The sequence below is a fragment of the Oncorhynchus nerka genome, linkage group LG3 (genome assembly GCF_034236695.1).
Source record: "Oncorhynchus nerka isolate Pitt River linkage group LG3, Oner_Uvic_2.0, whole genome shotgun sequence".
Lineage (NCBI taxonomy): Eukaryota > Metazoa > Chordata > Actinopteri > Salmoniformes > Salmonidae > Oncorhynchus > Oncorhynchus nerka.
This window is the reverse complement of record NC_088398.1, coordinates 27,091,582-27,107,237: the sequence shown is the minus strand read 5'-3', so window position 1 is coordinate 27,107,237 and position 15,656 is coordinate 27,091,582. Positions and strand designations below refer to the sequence as shown.

At 42.0% G+C, this 15,656-nt stretch overlaps 1 protein-coding gene across 3 annotated transcripts; it reads right to left on the bottom strand.

Moving 5' to 3' along the window:
• Nucleotides 1-684: 684 nt before the first annotated feature.
• Nucleotides 685-15,645, bottom strand: LOC115141341 (WD and tetratricopeptide repeats protein 1-like). Of its 3 annotated transcripts, none has more exons than XM_029680110.2 (16): nt 15,556-15,645; nt 12,098-12,233; nt 11,800-11,883; nt 11,626-11,672; nt 11,413-11,524; nt 11,118-11,305; nt 10,137-10,319; nt 9,712-9,806; nt 9,349-9,464; nt 9,120-9,192; nt 8,631-8,724; nt 8,299-8,469; nt 7,766-8,001; nt 7,337-7,505; nt 3,275-3,467; nt 685-2,806 (listed from the first exon to the last, which is right to left on the bottom strand). In XM_029680110.2, exons 2-16 carry the CDS (start codon nt 12,161-12,163, stop codon nt 2,603-2,605), a joined length of 2,031 nt encoding a protein of 676 aa, XP_029535970.1. In that variant the 5' UTR covers nt 12,164-12,233; nt 15,556-15,645; the 3' UTR covers nt 685-2,602. The 3 variants fall into 3 exon arrangements, with proteins under 3 accessions (XP_029535970.1, XP_029535969.1, XP_029535968.1); XM_029680109.2 differs by lacking the exon at nt 15,556-15,645 and adding an exon at nt 12,977-13,047; XM_029680108.2 differs by lacking the exon at nt 15,556-15,645 and adding an exon at nt 12,711-13,022.
• Between the last annotated feature and the right edge of the window lie 11 nt (nt 15,646-15,656).

Genomic DNA, 15,656 nt, shown 5'->3' with positions numbered 1-15,656 from the left:
ATACTTGAGTAAAAGGAAATATTCCTTAATATAAAATGACAAGTGAAAGTCACCCAGTACAATACTACTTCAGTAAAAGTATTTGGTTTTAAATATACTTAGGTATTGAAAGTCAATGGAATATCTAAAATGTACTTAAGTATAAAAAGTAAAAGTATAAACCATTTAAAATGTCTTATTTTAAGCAAACCAGACAGAACTGTGTTATTGTTTTATTGACAGATAGCCAGGGGCACACTTCAACACTCAGACATAATTTACAAATTAAGCATTTGTGCTTAGTGAGGCCGCCAGATCAGAGGCAGTAGGGATGACCAGAGATGCTCACTTTAAGTGAATTGGACCATTTTCCTGTCAAAATGAAAATACTAGTTTTGGGAATCAGGGAAAATGTTTGGAGTAAAAAGTACATTATTTTTATGAATGTAGTGAAGTAAAAATTGGCAAAATAGTAAAGTACAGATAACCCAAACAACTACTTAATTAGTACTTTAAAGTATTTTTACTTAAGTACTCTACACCACTGCGGAATGGGTAGTTGTGGACCTGTGTGTAGCCTATTTCTGCACCTGGAACAGTGTGCAGGTGGAAAACATTAGTAATACAATCCAAATCATCATTACCCTGGTTAAATAGGTCTAATGTAAATACACGTCGGAAGTGAAACAAACTCAAGACAAGTGGTTCAACAACATTAGACCTCTTTTATTTTTCTCTTGCAGCAAACTTTGTCGTGGGATTTTTCCCAAAGAAAAATAAACATAAAACATTTCTTAAATTATTTTTTAACAAAAGAAATTACACATGGAAGCCTAGTGTTAGAGGACTCCATCCTTAGGTTTTCTTTGAACCCACGTCATCAGTGAGCTGGTGTTTTGCTGGTCGGGCTAGAGGACCAAGAGGCTCATTGTCTAAATTTGCCATTTACAATGTTAACATTAGACAAAATCTCATAAGTAAAACTCCAACTGCTGCAGAGGACTCATGCTGGGTCCAAAGCTACAGGAAGGGAAAAATCCCTATTCCATTCTTTGCCCCAAAATGTTCTGGGAAAAGCTGAAAGTGCTTGTATTGGGATCCTGAACCCCAAAAGCCACCAAATGGATTGCGTCTACGAAATTGTCTCTATGCCATGCATGAGTGATATTAGGACTGGTGGTATTGCCCTAGGATAGTGAAATACCCTTCTCTCTTCATCACTTTCTCTCTCTCTGTTCAGAGCATCACTTTCCCATAATTCCCTGGTTTTCCAGAAATACTGGTTGGAAGATTCATGATTTCATGCTTATTCCATCCGGATCCTGGTTATCTGCCAACCGGGATATCTCGTAAAAACTGGGAATTTTGTGGAAATTACCTGAATTTTGCAACCTTAGGACAACAAAGTTCGACAGATTCTGACCAATCAACACCTGACTATCAATTAAATCAAACCCCTTAAACTAAACCCCACAACCCTTCCGGCTCTACATCGTTATCAACAAATGACAGAGGAGCAAATGTCTAAGTGTTGGAGAAAATGTGCAGAGCTACTGCTTCAGTTTGACAGCTTTGTCTTAACCTACATAATAAAAGTAAAAGGGAAACATTTTGCATACCTGTCAATAAAATAGGCATATAGAGCGACAAGAAGAACTTCAACAGAGAAAGCAAATGCAACATGGATCCTTGGCCATTATTTACTCTTAAAACTTTGAACAAATGAAGATAAACTTTTTTTTTGTTGCCAGACCGAGTTTAAAAGAAACGCACAAATGCACAATCCTAACAACACATTTAAGTTGAGTTGGAGAAACACTTCTAGACTTGTTAACACTTAAAGTCAAGACTTCTTCTGCTCTGTTCCTGTTGACCAATATTCCAACAACTTTAAAAAAAGGACTGTAAATCAAAAACTTTAGGTAGAGACTTTCAGAGCTGGAGAGGGGCTGAGAGTGACCTCTTATACTCCAATTGAAAAGCCCACTAGAGATGAAACAAAGCAACTTCCTGTGGCCTCAAGTCTCATCCTCCAATGAGGACACTGACTATTGGGGCCTCGCTTTGACCTCTAACCTCTGAGCCGTCTGCAGGCTACACTACCAGAGGCCTGGGGCTTCTGCTTGTAGTGTTTCCCTCCAACGCACTTCCTCTTGGGGAGGGTTTAGAAGTGGTTGACTCTTAGCTCATAGTGAGAGATTAGGGAGTGATGGAGTACTCTCTTCTTTACCGTATAGGCCCAATACCTCCAGCCTTGGAGCAACGGAGGGAGCGGCCGAGGTGATGTTGTTGGTGTTCTTAAAAGGGGTGAAAGGTCGTTGTCGTCACCCCCGTGGAATCCCCTCGCCAAACTGGTTTCCTCCAATCCTGCCTCGGGATGTGGTGGAGGAGGGCAGTGCATAGTGCAGAGCTGTGACATGACATTCACTCGATGTTGCTTTCGTTTTAGAGGGGCGAATGAAACATTGACAAACGGAATATCTATGGTGCTTTTTCCCCCTCCTCACAGACACACACACAGACGTACACACACACAGACAGCCTCAGGGTTTGGGAGGGGGTAGGGGAGGAGTGCCTTGCATCCTGCTGCCTCCATACTGTATGTGGTGTTGGACCTGCTAGTCTAGCTAGGCCGGCACTGCACCTGGCCATCTGAGCTGTCCTCATCGTCTGAGCCCTCTGGCCCACGGCCACTGAGGCCCGTGATGCGGTAGCCCATGTTGAGCAGCATGACCTCCAGGGGGTCGGCATTCATACGCCGCTGGTTGGCTGCAGCGGCGCCCTCCATGTCCTCCACCACACGACCGTTCCCACTCTCACTCTCCGTCTGGATGACAGAGGGGAAAAGGATAGAGACAGAAAGGTTAAAAAAAAGGGTTAACTTCTGGTGTTTTGTAAAGTCAGACTTTTTCTTCTTCTTCTTATTATTATTTTTTTTACATCTGACTATTACAAAGGAGGCCATAGGAAAGGATAGGTCATAGTGCAGCCTCTATTGTGACAATCCAATAATCAGATGTACAATTGTTTATTTATTGCGTAATCCTTGATAGTTTTTAATGCATGTATTGGCAGTAAACATTTTTTAATCATCAATCAAACATTCAATCAAAGAATCAATCATGTCAGTGATTGAATGGATTGCTTTTTAAAATGCATCAACTCTATGTATAGTGTCCTTGGTGCTGAGGTGTGTTTTTACATCCTGTTTCTTGCTGTATCTAGCCTACTATTCCACACAAAAGAAGTTTGCTCGTGGGGAAAATGAAGACATTTGAATAATGTTGTTAATGACCTCTGGCCTGGGGTTCCAGAGCCGCACCACAGGGTCGATGCCGCTGGTAGCCAGGAAGCAGTAACTGGGGTGAGGCTGCAGGCAGTTGACTATGGACTCGTCCCCCTGGAGGATCCGCACCAGGTTAGCAGTCTCCTTCTCCCAGATGAAAAAGGAGCCGTCGTCGGAGCCGCTCACAATGTACTGGCCTTTACTGTGGGTGGGGGATTATATATACACTGAACAAAAATATAAAACGCAACAATTTCAAAAGATTTTACTGAGTTACAGTTCACATAAGGAAAATCAGTCAATTGAAATAAATTCATTAGGCCCTAATCTATAGATTTCAAATGACTGGGAATACATATATGTTGGTCACAACTTCTTTTTTTTAAAGTAGGGGTGTGGATCAGAAAACCAGTCCGTATCTGGTGTGACCGGATGCCTCATGCAGCGCGACATCTCCTTCATGTGGAGTTGATCAGGCTGTTGATTGTGGCCTGTGGAATATTGTCCCACTCCTCCTCAATGGCTTTGAGAAGTTGCTGAATATTGGTAGGAACTGAAACACTGTTGTACACGTCGATCCAGAGCATCCCAAACATGCTCAATGGGTGACATGTCTGGTGAGTATGCAGGCCATGGAAGAACTGGGACATTTTCAGTAATTGTGTACAGATCCTTGCGACGTGTGGCCGTGCGTTATCATGCTGAAACATGAGGTGATGGCGGCGGATGAATGGCACGACAATGAGCCTCAAGATCTCATCAAGATCTGTGCATTCAAATTGCCATAGATAAAATGCAACTGTATTCGTTATCCGTTGCTTAAGCCTGCCCATACCATGACCCTGCCGCCCCTATGGGGAACTTTGTTCACAACGTTGACATCAGCAAACCGCTTGCCCACATGACACCATACACATGGTCTGCAGTTGTGAGGCCAGTTGGACGTACTGCCAAATTATAAAAAATGGAGGTGGCTTATGGTAGAGAAATGAACATTTAAATTCTCTGGCAACAGCTCTGGTGGACATTCCTGCAGTCAGCATGCCAATTGCACGCTCCCTCAACTTTTGACATCTGTGGCATTGTGTTGGTTGACAAAACGTCACATTTTAGAGTGGTCTTTTGTTGCCCCCAGCACAAGGTGCACTTGTGTAATGATCATGCGGTTTAATCAGCTTCTTGATATGCCACACCTGTCAGATGGATGGACTTTCTTGGCAAAGGAGAAATGCTCACTCAGGGATGTAAATACATTTGTGCAATTTTTGGTTGTTGAGAAATACGCTTTTTGTGCGTATGGAACATTTCTGGGATCTTTCATTTCAGCTCATGAAACATATGACCAACACTCTACATGTTGTGTTTATATGTTTGTGAGAATGAGAGTGAGAGAAGCAACTATTAGACCTTGTTTTATACTGCACACAGGTGGCAGAGACATTTCCGTAACATTTCATTTGAAGGGCACTTAAATAAGGATGTCATAACGCATTCATAATCAAAACATAAGCAGTACATGAGCATTCTTTCATTCTTATGTCAACTACCCCAATTTGACACCTTATGAACTGCTCATGGCTTATGAAGTTCTTCAGGAGGCACCAACGTTTCTATAGAACATCATCATGTTTTTTCTTCAAAAATAAATTACTGCACGCTTACAAAAAAAAGTTTGGGGTCACTTCGAAATGTCCTTGTTTTCCACAAAAACACATGAAATGAATTCCAAAATGAATAGGAAATATAGTCAAGACGGTGACAAGGTTATAAATAATAATTTTTTAATTAAATAATAATTGTGTCCTTCAAATTGAGCTTTCGTCAAAGAATCCATTTGCAGCAGTTACAGCCTTGCAGACCTTTGGCATTCTAGTTGTCAATTTGTTGAGGTAATCTGAAGAGATTTCACCCCATGCTTCCTGAAGCACCTCCCACACGTTGGATTGGCTTGATGGGCACTTCTTACATACCATACGGTCAAGCTGCTCCCACAACAGCCCAATAGGGTTAAGATCCGGTGACTGTGCAGGCCACTCCATTATAGACAGAATAACAGCTGACTGCTTCTTACCTAAATCGTTCTTGCATAGTTTGGAGCTGCGGTTTGGGTTTGGGTCATAGTCCAGCATCTTTTCATTTATCTGCTTCTCATGAATATTCTTCTTTGTAATCCGAACACCTCAAACTTAGATTCTTCTGTCTAATCTTCCTCTGTCCAGTGTCTGTTCTTTTGCCCATCTGGCCAATAAATATTTTTATTGGCCAGTCTGAGATATGGATTTTTCTTTGCAACTCTGCCTAGAAGGCCAGCATCCCAGAGTCACCTCTTCACTGTTGACGTTGAGACTGGTGTTTTGCGGGTACTATTTAATGAAGCTGCCAGTTGAGGACTTGTGAGGCGTCTATTTCTCAAACTAGGCACTAATGTACTTGTCCTCTTGCCCAGTTATGCACCGGGGCCTCCCACTCCTCTTTCTATTCTAGTTAGAGCCAGTTTCAGAAGAAAGTTATTGTTTCTGGCCATTTTGAGCATGTAATCAAACCCACAAATGCTGATTCTCCAGATACTCAACAAGTCTAAAGAAGGCCAGTTTTATTCCTTCTTTAATCAGCACGACTTTTTCAGCTGTTCTAACAATTGCAAAAGGGTTTTCTAATGATCAATTAGCCTTTTAAAATGATAAACTTGGATTAGCTAACACAAAGTGCCATTGGAAAACAGGAGTGATGGTTGCTGATAATGGGCCTCTGTACGCCTATGTAGATATTCCATTAAAAATCTGCCGTTTCCAGCTACAATAGTCATTTTCAACATTAACAATGTCTACACTGTATTTCTGATCAATTTTATGTTATTTTAAATGGACAAAAAAAAAGTGCTTTTCTTTCAAAAACAAGGACATTTCTAAGTGACCCCAAACCTTTGAACAGTGGTGTATATACAGTGCATTCGAAAGTATTCAGCCCCCTTTCCTTTTCCCACATTTTGTTACGTTCAGCCTTATTCTAAAATGGATTAAATAAATAATCCTCAATCTACACACAATACCCCATAAAGACAAAGCGAAATACCTTATTTACATAAGTATTCAGACCCTTTGCTATGAGACTCGAAATTGAGGTTAGGTGCATCCTGTTTCCATTGATCATCATTTAGATGCTTCTACAACTTGGAGTACACCTGTGGTACATTCAATTTATTGAACATGATTTGGAAAGGCACACACGTCTATATAAGGTCCCACAGTTGACAGTGCATGTCAGAGCAAAAACCAAGCCATGAAGTCAAAGGAATTGTCCGTAGAGATCCAAGAAAGGTTTGTGTCGAGGCACAGATCTGGGGAAGGGTACCAAAACATTTCTGCAGCATTGAAGGTCCAAGAACACAGTGCCCTCTATCATTCTTAAATGGAAGAAGTTTGGAACCACCAAGACTCTTCCTAGAGCTGGCCGCCCGGCCAAACTGAGCAATCAGGGGAGAAGGGCCTTGGTCAGGGAGGTGACCAAGAACCCAATGGTCACTGTGACAGAGCTCCAGAGTTCATCTGTGGAGGTGGGAGAACCTTCCAGAAGGACAACCATCTCTGCAGCACTCCACCAATCAGGCCTTTATGGTAGAGTGGCCAGATGGAAGCCACTCTTCAGTAAAAGGCACATGACAGCCCGCTTGCCAAAAGGCATCTAAAGCCCTTAGACCATGAGAAACAAGAACATTTCCAAAAACCTGTTTTTGCTTTGTCATTATGGGGTATTGTGTGTAGATTGCTGAAAAAACAAACAATATAATTCATTTTAGAATAAGGCTAACGTAACAAAATGTGAAAAAGTAAAGGCGTCTGAATACTTTCCTGAACGCACTGTACTCTCCCAAAAATGGAACGGGGAAACATAACCAACGTTACAGAATGCAGTGTCTTCTTCGGGGTTGACTATACGTTTAGTCAGCACCTCGACAAAAAAGAAATGTGTACGTCAGCTCATGCTTTTTACTTTTCCCTTACAGGTCAACAACTAATATTAACAGTGTTTTTAGAATGTATAAGTTATCCGTGTCTAAAATGCTCCACTGACCTGCCAAAGAAGTTGGCCTCCTTGATGTCTGTGGTAGTGTTGCAATGACCACAGTAGCGGTGTTTGTAGTCGTAGCTGCGCTCTCTCAAGACGACCTCGTCTTCCGGAATGGACTCCTTCCTGTTGAACGTGTGGAAGCGGATTGAGCTGTTGCCCTTTTTGTCCTCAGCTGCAAACAGACATGACATGGAAATAAATAAATAAAATAATTAAACAATGAATGATATCAAATCCATACACTAATTAACACGGTATTCATTTGCATAATCGCCCTTGTGGAATATATAAGGTATTTTGAATTGAATCAACATGTAAAAAAACACATTGTAAGTCAACGTGGAAAGGTGACGGAAAAGTCAGCCAAAAACCACACTTTATTTTTTGGGGGAAACAGACGATTACCCAACATCACCATTAAACCCTTCTCACCAGAGTCCATCTTGGAAAAGAGGGCGGTCTTGATATCCTTATCCAGGGCGTCGCAGGCGCTGCTGTGGGCTTGCTCGGGGAACTTGCCCTTGAAGTCATCCAGGCACTCCAGAGCCTCGGCCACGTACTTCAGCTCAAAGAGGCAGCGCGCCAGCCGGAAGTGGGCCTTCAGGTGCCCAGGGTTGAGGGACAGGGCCTTCAGACAATCCCTCAGTGCATCATAGTGGTCACCGTCCCTGGGGGAGAGAGAGAACACATCACACACAACCGTATATACCACACAGTCACACACACATGTACCAGCATAGTGGTAAACTGTTTTAAACGCAATTTAACATTTAAGTCATTTAGCAGACGCTCTTATCCAGAGCGACTTACAAATTGGAACAAGGACGTTATACCTGAACTCCAATGTTTTCTTTTTAGCTCCAAAACATTTTGCTACAGTATGCCCTACTGAACATGACCATTTTCTGTAATAGGAGAAACACAGAAGGAGAGTAGATGAGGCTAGGGGTTAACTAGATGCCTACCACTTGCGCTTCATGTAGGCGGCGGCGCGGTTCCCGTACAGCATGGCGTTGTGGCTGGCCTCGTGGATGCCCAGACTGTAGAACTGGATGGCCTGAGTCCACTGCTGCCGCGCAAACGCATCGTTTGCCTGCTGCTTTATCCGCTCCAAGTGAGGCGGCAGCTCACCAGAACTAGGGAAGAAAGATGAGAGGACGACACGATGAGAGAGAAACTAGGGATGTCACTCCCCATAGCGTAGTGTTTCTAGAAATACACTAGGGCTAGGCTGTTGCCAAATGTAATATGTGGGTGAAAATGAACGATTAAAATCAAACATGAGAAAAGAAGTTACCCAGAGAAGACTTTGCTTTCTGCAAATCGAAGTCGGCTGGCTGGCAAGTGAATTCCATTTGACACACCGTTGGTTGTCTTTCCATTCTGAACATCTGTTGGGATATCACCCCATACAGTTCTGGGCATTACAAAGTTGTACTGCAGCACAGTAAAGAACGTTTGCCGAAAAGTGGATGTAACTGCACTGTCAGGAACATTTTTCAAAAATGCATTTCATCACATGGGTTATTGTCAAGTGATTGATAATGACCTTGGTGGTTGATGTCACCCTCTGAGAGAGTAATTTGTCACATAGACAATGTACCTTGATGTACATTGCTGCTGCAATATTTAATGCCCAGATCTGTATATAAACTATGGGCAGACTTTTAGCAAGCAACTACCCTCCTCCATATAACTCATTGGTCATAAATAATACATACTGTAAATGTCATTTTAATGACAAAATACTGTAGTAAGCTTTGGGCGATTTCCATAATCATAATACCTGTTGATTGACACTTTTTGGGAAGCAGATAGGTGTACGGCTTCTGTTTGAACGTCAAGTCAAATAGATACACCTGCAGACAAGAGAAAACACATTCCTGGCAAAGTTACCCTTTTGAACCAACCACAGGTAATCATCAACTTTAATGATTTGGTTGTTTTTTTTGCCTAGTGGGCTGACCTGGAGGTTTGACCTAAAATAAGAGTTTAACTTCTAAAGCCGCCTTTACCTGTTCCCCTCCCATGTTAACTAGCAGCTCGGTGCCGTCGGGGCTGAAGGTGACATAGGTGGCCACTAGGACCCTCAGGCGGTTATTGTAGTCAGGGAGCTTCACTGGCAGGTGCCCTGAGGCAACGGAAACAAGGAGAAGAAGTTGGGTGAGAGGCATACAGAATCACCTTACCTGTCCCACTAGTTTAGTTCCATATATTGTAAATGACTGCGTTATAAACGCACATATTGTCCATGTGTGTTTTTACTGTTTATAATACATTGTAGATACTGTATGGGCTTCATAGAAAATGTTCACAGCTGTTTCTTACTAATACATTTTGTGCAATAAGCCAAACCATACGATCACACACACACACACCTGCGACATAATACTGCCCCGCTCCGTCTGGGATGGGCTTCTGCCTGTCGCAGAATGTGTGCACTCCTGCCGATGTGCTCTGACTCGCAGACTTCCTGTGAATGGGAGTGGAGGAGAGAAACATAAATGATTACCAAAAACACTCAAAGCTGAGAAAATAACATTGGTATGACTTATGATAGCCCAGAGTAGTAGGGAGACATATTGGACGTTCTATCCAGCAGTCGTGCATATTCCTTATGTGATACAAAATTAAAAACTATTCAATTAAACACTGAAATTTGACAGTCAAGCAGTGAGAGCGAAATCCTAACTTCAGATTTGAGATGTCTTGGACTTTCAGGTAAATTATGTATTGATGCCAATGGAAACATGAGCCACAAGCGTCAATCTCAAGTTAGGATTCGAGCCCGACTACTACACACCTGTGGTTGTGGATCATGCGCATGTCATAGAGGCGTACAAAGGGCCCGTTGGCCCCCACTGCTAGGTAGTTATTATTTTGCGGGTTGACAGCCAAACACTTGGCCTCCACCAGCTGACCACAGTATTCCGTCAGGTCGATGAGCACTTCTGAACGCTTACTGCTCTCCCTCAGGTCATATTGCCTAAAATAGTAGAAGAAAGCACATCATGAGGACATCAATCCTCTCCAAAGAGTCAGAACGTAGCTCTTTAAAATATTGTTTTGAATTCTAATCAAATACTATACTTTTTGGCAAGGTTTAATGGCAAGGTTGAATTAAAACTGCAATTTGTATCCATAGCCAGCTTGCTCAAAAAATAAACAACTAACTACTATACTATACTATACGTGGGAGCCATATTTTGAGGTTGTAGACGACTGGTTGGGTTAGTCAAAAAACAAAAACACAAGCCACTATTGAAACATTGGCCCTTTGAGTCATAAGCAGCGGCGGCAGTCAGGCAGTGACGTACTATAGCGAGAGTAGGATACTAACTTCCTGGGTCTGAGCTGAGCTATGAGAACCATCGCCTGAAGCCAACCATGCATCTGCAGTAGTCCACAATATCCACTGCACACCTGAGCTTCGAAGGGTAGTTAAAGGGTATTCTCTGGAGATACAATAACCTCCAAGACAGGGTTTGTGATGGAATTGCTGCTGGAGGCATGTGGCCACAGAGACCCAGGGAAGAAGTCCCTGGGAGAGCCAAGGAACTGATAGGGAATACAGCTTGAGGTAAGAAAGGGGCTCATGGCATAACACTCCCATTCCAACCTTACTGTTTCACGTCATCTTTTCACCTTCGATATTCTACTACAAGCCAGTAGAAATAACATGATGCATCTGACAATGTATCTGACGCAGTGTCACCTTAACCAATGAACATCTTTGGATGCGACAAGGATGCTCCAATGGTTAGCTAGCTACTGGGGCTCTGACCTGATGATGCCATCCTCCGCAGCACTCCAGAAGATGTTAGGCCACATGGGGGCTGTAGCGATGCGCTTGACGCGGTTGGTGTGGTCAGAGAACATGTGGATGGTCTCCTTGACAGACACGTCATGCACGTGAACCTTGGTGTCCGCTGCACCCGTCACAAGGATACGGTCACCTGAGTGAGGGAGAAACTGCAAGAGGGGGACGGGAAAAACAAGAGGATAAAATAAGAAACTATAAGAAAGAAGCTTCATTTCTCCACACACAGACTTTCCCATCAAGCAGTTTCTGTTTTTACCTTCACAGAGAAGATGTTTGCTGCATGCCCTGTGTGCATAGTGGTGAGCTTCTTGTGTTTGAAGGGATCCCAGATGATGCAATGTTGGTCATCTGAGCCCGATGCCAGCAGACTGAATAGAACAAGAATAAATATTACAGATAGGCCAACATAAAATGTAGAAGTGGTAAATACGGTCATTAAATAGAACCCTGCTTTCAGCTCAGGACTTACTCTCCCCGTTCGTTCCATTCCAGGCAGTTCACACACCCAGTGTGGCCCTGTTGACACAACAGATACGGGCTGTCAGATTGGCAAAGACGTTAATGCTGTATGTGCACACACACAAACACACACACACACACACACACACACACACACACACACACACACACACATATATATCACCTGCAACTCTGCCTCCAGTCCAAGTCTATTGATGAAGGGGTCTGTGACATGATACTGCCTTTGGAAGCCCAATGCTCTCTTGTCCTACAGACATTAAGGCAAAACATCACCTGTCTCTCTCCAAAATCTCCTGTCTCACTCTGTCCAACATAAATAAAGCATTTTTGGTGAATACTAGTGTTCATTGTTGAATAGATTGCAATGCAGATTGCATTTCAGGGTTGTTAGCAAGGGCAGTTTGTTTGGGTAAAAGAGTACAGTATTTCATAAAAACAAGGTCTTAAAACATTGGACCCACCCTGATCTGCCTGTGCAAGATGTCTCTGGTGATGTTCACAGCAGACATGGCCTCACAGCAAGTCATAGAGCACGGACTAGAGGTGCAGGGTCCGAGGGTCAAAGGTCAGATAGCATCTGCCGTCTCTAGGAATGGGCTGCAATTTGAGAAATAGAACAGAACTGACATCACACAAAGAACAAGCTTACTTAGATAGGATTAATATGTAAACAGAGATGTTTGTTTCTCTACTAGGTGCATCAGTCAATGGACACTGGAGTAATGTACACCTAAATTGAAGAGGGGTTCCCAAGTGTTTGAGGTTTAAATACTGAAACATAACTGTTAGCTAACTAGAACAACAACTGGTTATATCTCTGCTAGCCAAGTAGTGGTCTTCAGATAACCATGTACACACAATTCCTTCCTAATACTAGCCATTGCGACTGGTGATGTTTACATTAGCCAAATAACGTTAACCGTAGCTAGCTGGATTAGCTGCTGGGATGCTAGCTACCAATAATAACAAGCCGTATACGTAGTGACAGCAGGCTGGGTTGGCCTCCCAAAAAGACAGACATACAGCTCCGTCACCGCAGATATTTCTGACATTCCCTAAAAAAATGCGTTGTACCTGTGTCGTCTGGCATTCAACTCGAAATCGTTCCCAATCTTTGCCCAAGTTTCCAGATAACGACAGCGCCTGCTCAGCTACAGTAGCTAGCTAGCTGAGCTAACGTGAGATGATTTATTCAAGAAACAGGGAATTCTCAATGCTCTAGTTCTCTATCTAGCACTTTAGCTACTCCTTACCAATGAAAGTCAAACTGTAACAAGAGCGCTTTATATGAAATATTTTTGGTAAAAATTTACAAGTGTTGACTGTCACTGCTTACTTACATGGGTTTATCAACTGACTGAACCCTCCCACTACCCTTACGTGAACTAGCTGACGTGAACTAACCTTTGGATATTAATTTTAGGAAGAGAATTATGAGTACACCGCTCTGTGAATTGCACCGCTGTTTTTCTTCCGTTGCGCGACTGTACTGTTGAGTGACAGGTCAATTAGACAAATGAAAAAGTTGCAAAGTTCCTTAGAATGTTTTTTATTTTTTTCCAGTGGTGTAAAGTATTTAAGTAAAACATACTTTAAAGTACTAAAGTATTTTGGGGGGATATCTGTACTTTACTATTTATATTTTTGACAACTTTTACTTCACTACATTTCTAAAGAAAATCATATAATTTTTACTCCATACATTTACGTTACATTTTAAATGCTTAGCAGGACTGAAAAACATCCTTGATTATCCCGACTGCCTCAAATCTGGTGGACTTGCTAAACACAAATGCTTGATTTGTAAATGATGTCTAAGTGTTTGAGTGCCCCTGTCTATCCATAAATTAAAGAAATCATGAACATTGTACATCTGGTTTGGTTAATATAAGGAATTTGACATTATTTATACATTTGAAACTTAAGTATATTTTAGCAACTGCATTTACTTTTGATACTTAAGTATATTTAAAACCAAATACTCTGACTTTTACTCAAGTAGTATTTTACTGTGTGACTTTTACTTTTTACTTGAGTGATTTTCTATTAAGGTATACTTTTACTCAAGTATGAAAATTGGATACTTTTTTCCATGTCTGTATTTTTCGATTTATTAACCTAATATGAGATCGCCAGTGACATTCAGCACTGTTTTCCTGGTGAGATGTATGAAGGAGTGGGGCCTGTGGGACAAAATAATGAATTAATAATAAATTAATCCTGAAATAATTAATAAAATAATAGATACATATATCCTGATACATATGTACATGGTCTTTCATTACTCTCAATCATGATATTACTGCATGTCCGTGAGACTTGTCCAGTGGCATGGACTGGTCCAGTGGTTATTGACTGTACGTTTGTTTATCGCATGTGTAACTCTGTGTTGTTTGTGTCGCACTGCTTTGCTTTATCTTGGCCAGGTCGCAGTTGTAAATGAGAACTTGTTCTCAACTGGCCTACCTGGTTAAATAAAGGTGATATAAAAATATAAAAAATAAATAAATGGACAATTGTCTCGAAGTGGAAGGCACCTGTAGACATTCACTAGTGCTCACTGTTGTATCTACATTATGATATCAGATCAGTGCAGATGAGGAGAGGAAGCTGCTTTCGAGTATTGACTTTTTGAAATAGAGAAGCAAAGAACTCGGCTTTGTGGAAGTCACAGGCGAACCTTGCTGCTTGTGCAATTAACATAACAACCAAAGAGGTAGTGATGGATTTCCCCAAACTTCTTTGCAGCTTCTATTTATTACAGCTGGTGGTCTGTCTTGGTCAGGCAAAGTGTTCAGTTCACAAGCTGGAGACAGGCATCTAAGGGTAAGCGCCCATTCTATGAATGTTCAACTTCTTTCTTAGAGAAATTCTGAATGTGTTATTTAACCCTTGGCAAAGCTTGGTACAGAGGCTTCTTCTGCATAGTAGCCAAAACACGTACGTATGTGGTTTTAATTATGCTTGTGGACATGACAAGATCATAAAGGCATTAACTTGCACCAAAAAATGAAGAGTGACATGGTATTTCTTCAAATATGAACATTTGATCATGAATAATCCAAAGACCACCTTCCAAATGTTTGTACACCTGTTTTCACCCAGGCAGCACCCTCTGCCTCTAATTCTATGATCGATTTGTCGTGCCATAAAATGAAACTTATTTTTTCTTCTTCTTCTGTGCATGTCAAGAAGTCAATGCCATGGTTCTGGAGATTGTGTGGAGACTATTGTCACCAGTGCAGTGGAGTCTGTGTCTTTTATCCCTTCTCCTGCTTCTCGTAGTATCAATGTTATTATGTGCGATCCGTTCAAAAAGGTAATACGTCTTCCTGTATTATGGCCCTTTATGAGCATTTTTTGGGGGTATTGCTGACATCCTGTCTGCATTTTCCATTAGTAGAAAGACATCCAGGTTGTCATTGGCTGAAATGGGACCGATCTCTGGTGAAAGGGTCAGTGTACAAAATAACTGGGAATGTCCCATTCACCTTACCAATTCATTTACATGACCATTTGCTGTTGTTTGTGGATGTCCTGCTCCAGAAAATAGTAAATAAATAAAAACTTAATGTAAAGCTGGAATTCAAATGTATGGAATAATCAAACTGAACTGAAACCAATGTCTCCCTCTACTGGTACTTATATGATTGCTCATTGCAGCCTCCAGATTCAATTGAGGTCACGACCTCAGAACTAAGGAAGAACATCATTGGACCAGCATCCTCAAAAAGAAAGTCAACCCAGTCCCAAAGAGAACACAGAGGTTAGAGTCAGTTGTTCATCACACTTGCAGTTGGACATGTTTCCCCACATCACACTCAGCTCACTGTTTATGTTTCACTCTGTGCAGGGTCTTTCCTAGGGCAGGATACCCCAAGTCCGGTGAAGAAGGCTTTGAGGCAGTTGCCTCCCTTACCTGAGCTGGAGAAGAGCAGTGTCCGACGACACAGCAGCTACACTGGGTCCGTAGTGTACGACGTTGTGGCCACAGAGGTCTGTAATCTATGGCCCACTACA

What these genes read in the sequence shown, in the direction of transcription:
- LOC115141341 (XM_029680110.2), bottom strand. Translation starts at nt 12,163, where the DNA reads ATGACTTGCTGTGAGGCCATGTCTGCTGTGAACATCACCAGAGACATC. An exon ending in CTTTTCCAAGATGGACTCTG is followed by an intron (nt 7,506 to 7,765) that starts GTGAGAAGGGTT and finishes GTCTGTTTGCAG; the next exon opens with CTGAGGACAAAAAGGGCAAC. An exon ending in TCTGGAACCCCAGGCCAGAG is followed by an intron (nt 2,807 to 3,274) that starts GTCATTAACAAC and finishes TCTGTCATCCAG; the next exon opens with ACGGAGAGTGAGAGTGGGAA.